The following is an 8,618-nucleotide window of genomic DNA, read 5'->3' on the forward strand; positions in this document are numbered from 1 at the left end:
AACAGCTAACGCAAAGCCATGACCTCATGTTGATGGCCCTCACCAATCATTCAATACGGGCGCGTATTACAACGCAAAGTCGCAGACATGAATTTTCGTTTGCTTCAGTCAAATTTACGTATGCAGCTAAAAGGTTTACGACTGAATTGTTTTTTATTCATTCAGAGTTTGATGAGACTGTTGCAATTTTGGTAATGAAAACAAGAAAGTAGAGATAAATACAAAGAACGGACGGGGAAGCTCTTACATATGCATACGTTTGCTTGATGCATAAAGCGATTTCCCAGACGGTATGAAGAGCGGGTTCACATTTGCTACAAACACTTTCTGCTGTACTTACAATCTCGTCAGCTAACATCAAATGTAGAAATGAACATCCTGCTAATTATTGCAATATCAACACATCATCATTATGCAAATCATCTTTCCAATCCACAAATCTCCACTTGGACGTCAGCCAATTAACAACCCACGTACAAGTCTTTTTAAACTCTCTCTTTTCCCTAGAGTAGGAGTATATTAGATAATTGCTGTTACAGATAAAAAAAAAAGAAGATACTTGCACTTAATTTTGATGCGTGACCATCTCATTAAAGATAAAAAGCAGAAGTCCATAAACTTGCTTAATTTCACTTCACGCTCTAAATTTATAACGACAATTGATTTATTGTGGAAAATGAATAAATGACACGATAGATAAAAATGTGTTCAAGGAAAATATAGTGATTTAATGGTGGAAAATCCCTTTCCAAACAGGCAAAAATGCAGGGATTCTTGATATTTTCCATAGAATACAGACAAACAAAAAATGTCAATCTCAAAAGGATTTGTCACACATATGGTACCTAAAACTATTTACCAACTAACATGCTCTAGTATATTTTGCTGAGTTGTTGAAGAAATCTTCTAGGGGTATCTTGTCCTTTTGACAACTAAGTTAAAAGTGATTAGAAAGTGATAATGACGGATTCTGAATATTTTATTATTCAACAAGAAGAAAGGCTTTCCTTGAGTTAAGCGGATGATGACTGATCAGCTACCGGCTACATGTTTTTATCCTTTTCTTGCCCTTTATCTTTATCTTTATTTCACTCTTTTTGTCACTTTTTATTTATTTATTTTTAAGATCTACCTGAAAATTTAGCTGTAAAAACCAGACACCTAAAAATGATAAAAGACATCCACACTTTTTTTGCTCCTTAAAAATGCTCTGCTGTTAACCCTTCTATAAACCCTTTTCCCAACGTTCCCTCAATTCCACTCCTCTTCTTGATGTCATTCCGTCTAGGTTTTGGATCCAACGCTTTTCTTGGATCTTTCTCCATCCAGTCCCTATTCACTGATCTCGATTTCCCATGATAACCAGCCTAGATAGTCACCTGTTTGTTGCTGTGAGAAGGGGACGAAAACCCACCTATGGTCCAAAACTCTAAATCTGAAGGATTGTTTTCGGGTACTTTATTGCTTATTTGCATCCAAAGTCTTGAACTTTAGGTGAAAAATCTTTCTGGGTTTTGATCAGTTGAGAATTGTACCATGCCATCTAGATTCCTGGGCTTCTGTTACATGTGCTTTAAAAGTTAAAATCCGCAGTGAATTCAGTTTTTAGTATTACATTTAAGGCTAAAAATATAAGTTTTGGTTATGTTTGATTGAAGGAAGTCTGTTCTTTTTTGTGAATTAATTTGAAAAGGGCTGTTCTTGCTTTCTGGGAATTGGAGGTTTCTGGAAAGGGGAAAAAGATTATCTTTGTTGTTTGGGAATGATTGATGGGTTCGGGTGGGTTCTTCATGATATGTATTCTGCATTCTTTGGTGGCCTTGAGCTGTGGAGGCGTGATGATGTTCCATAGTTACGAGTTCCTTGAATTCAGCCATGGGAGAGACCGTGCCAGTAAGCTCGCAGGATCAACCCCTCATGATCAGCTGTTAATCCGAACTTCGGATTCATTTTCAGGGTTGTTACTGTTTGCAATTGGTTTTCTCTTGCTCATGGTAGCTTTTGTAAAGGACAGGGACTTTCAGAGCTTTTTTGCTAGGGGGTGTGTGCTTCTCCATGTTGCAATGGCAATTTGGAGAATATACTTCGAGAGGAAGCTTGAAGTCCTTGGCCGCGATTGGCTTCGCCTGGTTGTTGGTGATATAGTATTGGGGCTTTCTTGGGTATTTTTCCTTGTATATTCGTGGAGGGAGAAGTATGATTGATTTGAGTGGGAAGCTTACTTTGCCTGATCAGACACTGAAGATCATCATCAGAGAGGCTAGGCTGAGTAGAATTTGCTTCCCAGCAGTGCAATCTTCTTGTTTCTGTCTCCTGTCTAGTGGATCTCGTGGATTTCTTTCACGATGTCTAGTCTAGTGCATCAGCACAAATTTGTCGATTTTGCTTTGTTTGTTGGTACAGTTTTCTTTTTTCCGATAAGAAATGGTAAATGTAATTTCCTTCTCTGAGATTGAGATTGTAATCTGTGTCTTTCCAGAACTCTGTTTGGTTTGCAATTCACACTAGTCTCTTATTATGGTGTATATATGATGATATGAGTGCTTGGTTTGTGAGTTAGGACTCTCCCTTTGATTACTTTTCTTCAGTCCCCCATTCAGTTTCTGAATCAGTAATCAAAGTACAGCAGCTGCTCACTGGCAATTTTCAATGGCACGGCTACTGTAAACGATGAATTTTGCAAGTTGCGGACTAATTGATCTGCTAGCAATCCTATGCTTACCGATCCCCGCAAAAACGGCTCAAGGTTGATTAGCTAATCGCTGATAGTGATAAGGCTGGCTGCCGCCTGGCAATATCATTAAGAACATATACGCGCACCTCTGACCTTTAGTGTTTGTTAATGAAGTGTGTGTTTGTATAGTGGTTTATTTGTCAAATTTAATTTGATTATATTATATTACAAACAAGTTTTTCAATAACTTTTATTATCATCTTAATCATTTTCTTATTTCACGTACGTTATATTTATCACATAAAAAAAATCTCACATCCCTTGTATCCATCATATTAAAAAAAAAGTGCTACGGTAATTTAAAAACGTTCTTGGTAACGAAGTTCTAGAGTGTTATTGGGAGATACCCAATAAAATAAAAAATTGTGAACTTTGTTTCTTTTTACCATCTCGATCTTTCATGAAGAGAAGGCACATTTTTCAGAAGTTAGAGTGCCAAATTAAACTAAAATAGTACTAGTACTTAATACTTTTGCAAGGACTTAATTGAGATATTCTAAACTTTTGGAGGGCTAGATTAATATTCTAAACTTGACTGCAAAGGCGAGCAGTCCTCTCCTTCCAGTATCAGAGCCCTCTTTTCAACACTTCAACAGAAGTCTTGTAGCCTTTACGCTCTTTCAACGCTAAAACAGAAGGAGAGGGAATCAAAAAATTGGAAGCAAGACCAGAGGTATGTCCTTTTAGTTACTTACTTACTTTTGGTCTATTTCACGTATTTGATGATAGATCAAGATTGCTTCTTTTTTGTATGCAAAGGTAAATCTTAATAGCGTAATAACTTTCGTGCACATGCTTTTGTGGGGTTTTTCCGTTCCTCATAATCGACTGAGTAAATTGCAGAGACGGGATATTTGCCTTACTTGTGTAGGATTAACACAATTATTCACGAAAAGGCGAAAACTTGATTGTATTTAATAAAAAATTGTCCTTTTTTTGTGCCCCTTTTGGCGGTGGGGAGGCGGGGGAGGAACTCTGTAGATTTCGCATCTTCTTTTCTGTCCATTAATCAATTATGATGTATGTGTACGTCTCTTTCATACTGATTTTGGCGGATATAGAACTCTGGTAATCATAGGAAATGCAAAAATGCTTGCTTTGCATTTTAAATTGTTTTGCGTTTTGGATTGTGGGAGTTAATTGTGTTAAGGATTGGTGTATGCTAAATTTGTAGAGAAACCTGACAACTCGAAAATTGGTATGGTGAGCTGACTCTTTTTTTTTTTTGCGTATCCTTATCTGCCAAAATGGTTTGATGCTTTTATCTCCCCCACTCTCCTCTCAATACCTAATTGCTGACTTAGCATTGAATCCAAGAGGAGTGAGGACCAATAGCGTGCTAGAGTCCTTTGATTCTTTAGCTGTTTTGTGTTTCATCAAGGAGAAACTAAATAAGTAATCTTTCTGCTAGCGTGATCTTATGCAATTGTGTAAGTGAGAATCTCATGTCTAAAGTGACTTATAACTATTTATATCATTGCTGTGCAGCGATACTATAATTTGGATGGGTTCTTGTTGGAGCTCGTTCACATGAATGTGTCAAATCCTTTCAACTCATTCACTTGACCTGAAAGTTCTCCTCTGACAGTTTTGTTGATAATTGACTTGCATAGCAACCTTTTGTTTGAAGATCCCTTATTGTTTTGAAAACAATTAATTTCAAATTAGAATAGAAGAAAGTTGGCATTGGCAGTAGAATAAAATTTCCTTATAAGGTATCTCTTTTTATAAAACTGAACGAGAATCGTGATGATTCAAGTTGCTTAAGGTTTCAAGAAATGTTCATATGTTTAGGCTTCCTTTTCAAGTTGCCAACTTTTGCTTTTATTGATTTCTTTTTTCTTATCTCTGATATGTATTTCATTCAAGTTGTGCTTCTTGTGCATATTGTTGTTCTTAAATATTATTGAAGAGGGTAACTATTATATACTAATTTGCATTCAGTGTGGAGTTGATTTGTAATGGTTCAAACTGAGATGACCTTGGTTTTCTGTTCTAGAAGAGAGTTTTAAGTTCAATTCATGGAAGTCTTGATACTCATGTTCTTTTGGAGAAGGAATTAAGGTGAATCTGGATTCTATATCTTTTGGGTTGCCGAACATGGAAAATTGCAAAATCTAAGGATTGACTAGAATTGTCCTTTTGATTTTTGGGAGGTTGACTGGCTCCCCCAGCTCACTTGTGAACTTGTGAGTTGTGACGTTATATATCAAATTTAAGGAACATTAACCATATGGTGTAAGCTAAATCCCGTCACTTTACTCCCATAATTTAGGTATTTAAGTGACAACAAAATCTACGAGGTTGTAAAACAAATCCACCTAATGATAGGTAAAATGAAACTAGGACCTAGAGGTGTTTGCAATATGATCAATTGAGCATAAAGCTTCAGTTGATAGAGAAACTACAACAGATTTGCTTTAGATTTAAATTCTAGGTGGCAAAGAGTCAAAGACATTCACATCTGGAGTACAAATTAAAATTGAAGAATATAGTTCGGTGCCAGACATTCACGGGCTGAGCTACTCTTTTCTTGGGCCAACCTAAAAGTATATACTACTCATATACCTGGTAAAGCTAACAATAGGGATTCTTTCAAGAAAATATGAAAACATAACTTTGAAGGAGACTTGTAGTACATAGGTAAATTCAATTTTTTTGCTTGAAGTCTCTGATTATTTCCAGTCATATATGCGTTGTTTTCTTTTTTATTCTTCAATTTTGATGAAGATTCTTTTACGAGGAATATACTGCCTGCCAGAATAGTGTATTAAACTTTATGTTGATTTTGTGCAGTTATATGGATGCATTTAGCTTTCTGTTTGTAATTAGACTGTACATTGAGTCTGCATCATAGCATGTTTCTCTGATAGCTGTGCATATGATTGTCGTTATTGCATGTTTATTCTTTGTTTATTCCAACTTGGAGCTTTGAATCTTATAGTTTTGAACCCTTTTTTTTTTACAGGGAGTTCATATAATGGGTGGATTGCCTGCACAGAACTCTTCATCTGTTATCTCCTTGAATGTACACAAAGATCAAAGTCCAGGTTCCGTAGGACCAGGGCCGGATTCAAAGCCGCGGAAGAAGATATGCTGTGCTTGCCCCGAGACAAAGAAACTAAGAGATGAATGTGTTGTGGAGCATGGCGAAGCTGCTTGTGGAAAATGGATCGAGGCTCATCGTAAATGCCTCCGCGCGGAAGGCTTCAATGTTTAAAAAGTATTACCGTGGTCGATTGGATACACGAATTGCATTATGCTGTGGAAATTGATAGAATTTTTGTTTCTATTGTTTTAGGCTGCACCAGGTGCTCATACACTGGATTTTTGTCTGGTATAGTAATGTTACAGATTAACTGAGAGATAACTGAAATGCAGCATGTGCTCATTCCCACATAAAGGGTTCCTGATGAAAGACAGGGTACATACTCGGTCCTGGTAGAAAGTGTACGGGAGGAATGCTAAAGCATATCTATCGGGGAATAAAAGTTTCAGAATTCTAATTGTGCCCCCTTTTTTGTTTCTTGGTTATCCTCCTGCAAGTGCATTTGTTATTGTTTTGTACAGGTCGTGCATTTACTGATGCTAGTCCTGGCCTCTGATTTCTTTGAAGGGCTATCCGTCCTCATGTTATTGTTGTGATTGCCTCTCTTGTGAATGCAAAGTAGCCTCCAAGTTGAAGCTTTCTGAAATTAGATGCTGCTAGATTAGCTTTACTAGTTGTTGTCTTATAATAGACAAAATTTTTATAAAAAAAAAATATATATATATATATTTAAATTGGTGACTGTACTGGCTTTAAAGTGTGAAGATCCGCCAGCCAGTTTATTTTTATTTCTTGCCCTGGGAGTCAGAGGGATTCTGGTCTGGACGGTTGTTTGGGCCCAACTAATGAATTTGGGTAACAACTGAGAATGTCTCAGGCAAGGGATCCCAAAATGAAGGAGAGGTCTATAAGAGACTGGGGGAGGTCTACTCGACATTGCAGTGGGCTAGTAGTCATAGTGGCTAGTGCTTGAGCTGGGCCTTCTTTGTGGATGGGCTGAGGGGCCTGGCTTTAGAAAGTTGCAATAAATACTCCTATTTGTTTCAAAATAAGGAAATTAAAAAAAATTGAGTCCTAAATAAAGTTGAAAACCTGAAATGGATGGTAGATGATGAATGTAATCTAATTCACAGATTTAACCTCCAATTGATACCTTTTTTTTTCTTTTGGACGTTTAATTAATTAATTATTTTTTTTTTTTTCGTTTGGAAGAATATGGAGGAAGGTCTAGCATTATTAGTAAAGTTCCAAGTCCTATTAATTGGGTTAAGTGGCAATTTGTGTGATTTATACTTTTTTGCGAATGTCCTTGACATAATATATATATATATATATGCATTCCAGAAAGTGATTTAGCTGAACGAACTTTGCAGACCAATAATAGGATGAATGTGATTTTCTTGTATTGATTAGTCACGTCTTTGCGTGGCAAATGATAAAGGCGTGGACGCAAAAGGCTTCTCATCTCATCTCGATCCGCGGTTGATGCCGAGTACAGAAGATTCAACACTAGTCCTATTATTATTATCATGGAGTGACAAATTCAAGAGTACTAAAACATTTTATTATTATTGTTATTATAATCACTTCATTACACGATGAGGAAGGAAACACACAAACATAAACAGTGATTTGACAGACACTGTCAAATCACTCGACCATCAAAACAAAAGACAAACATCACAGCACAAATTATTGACCATCATCACATACTAATTTAGAGAACCTCACAACATATCATAGTTTTGTATGAATCAGGCACTCATATCATACGTATATGTGGTGAGAGCCGCGTCAATTGTCACAGGTGCAGTTGACACAGGCGCAGCTTGGACCGCACTTGCACTTGCCATTTTGCGCACCTCCTTCCATCATCACGAAGGTCTCCACAAAGCTGCAAAAGTAAACATGGAAACATGAAATAAAAAAAAAAAAAAAAGGTCCGGCCATGAATTTTTAAGTGAATAAAAAAGACAAAACACTCGAATTCTTCGTTTCTTTTAGTATAAGTGGGAGGGTTCCTCCGTCCTTCCCTCCTCCGAACCATTCAACCTATCTATCCCCAAATACTCAACTTTACTAACTAGAAAGAAGTAAGTAAGACACGTACGTGTTCTCGGTCTCAACAATGTCAGCAGCATAGCTGCTTCCTTTCTTCCTGCAATTCAGTAACGATATTTGCTTAGCTTGATATGTACGCATGCACAAAACAAAGAATACTCGCGGAACTGGGGAAAAAGAAAGTACTCGCATGACATTTTGAGTTCATCCTGTATGCACACACTAAAATTGGTTTACTATAGTTTCGACACAGTAAAGATTACACTTGCTCGTGTAAAGAAATTCTTAAATTCACAGTTCATGTGAGATAAATCCATGTCTAGACATATTCATGGAGAATTGAATATTAATCGTACGTATCATGGGATCATGGTGTGAGAAATCATGCGGCTATGAGTATGGAGGCATATAAACTTTAAAAAGATATATAAGAGGGAGAAACACTTACACGCACTGGCTCTTGTCAGCGCAGTCGCAGTTTCCGCACTTGTCCGACATGGTGAGAAAGAAGTTAATACAAGTGATAATAAAAGCAAAGAAGTTATGTAAGTAGATGAGGGTTTGTTGCAGCTGTGGTAAATTGCTGTGTATCCAAGCTCAATGCTTGGGGCAGTATTTATAGATGGTGAGATGCCATGGAGCAATGGAGAGGAAATGGGCATCGTCCTATCAAAGGGTGGGGACAGCGCGGCCCAATGAAACGCGAGAGGAGCACACGCCTCTGAGTAAAAGTCGAAAGGAATCTTGATCATGGAGGCTCGCCCTCCTATCCTC

At 37.2% G+C, this 8,618-nt stretch overlaps 2 protein-coding genes across 2 annotated transcripts; both read left to right on the forward strand.

Annotated features, from left to right (window-relative positions):
• Positions 1 to 1,158: 1,158 nt before the first annotated feature.
• LOC113769986 lies at positions 1,159 to 2,559 on the forward strand. Its single transcript, XM_027314329.1, has one exon. It carries the CDS (start codon positions 1,770 to 1,772, stop codon positions 2,202 to 2,204), a length of 435 nt encoding a protein of 144 aa, XP_027170130.1. The 5' UTR covers positions 1,159 to 1,769; the 3' UTR covers positions 2,205 to 2,559.
• Positions 2,560 to 3,290: 731 nt separating this feature from the next.
• LOC113770686 (cytochrome c oxidase copper chaperone 1-like) lies at positions 3,291 to 6,249 on the forward strand. Its single transcript, XM_027315225.1, has 2 exons — positions 3,291 to 3,407; positions 5,703 to 6,249. Exon 2 carries the CDS (start codon positions 5,715 to 5,717, stop codon positions 5,952 to 5,954), a length of 240 nt encoding a protein of 79 aa, XP_027171026.1. The 5' UTR covers positions 3,291 to 3,407; positions 5,703 to 5,714; the 3' UTR covers positions 5,955 to 6,249.
• Positions 6,250 to 8,618: the final 2,369 nt, after the last annotated feature.

Source organism: Coffea eugenioides, chromosome 5, assembly GCF_003713205.1.
Source record: "Coffea eugenioides isolate CCC68of chromosome 5, Ceug_1.0, whole genome shotgun sequence".
In the NCBI taxonomy this organism is placed as follows: domain Eukaryota; kingdom Viridiplantae; phylum Streptophyta; class Magnoliopsida; order Gentianales; family Rubiaceae; genus Coffea; species Coffea eugenioides.

Coding starts and splice junctions, on each gene's coding strand:
- LOC113770686 (XM_027315225.1), top strand. CDS start 5,715: ATGGGTGGATTGCCTGCACAGAACTCTTCATCTGTTATCTCCTTGAAT.
- LOC113769986 (XM_027314329.1), top strand. CDS start 1,770: ATGGGTTCGGGTGGGTTCTTCATGATATGTATTCTGCATTCTTTGGTG.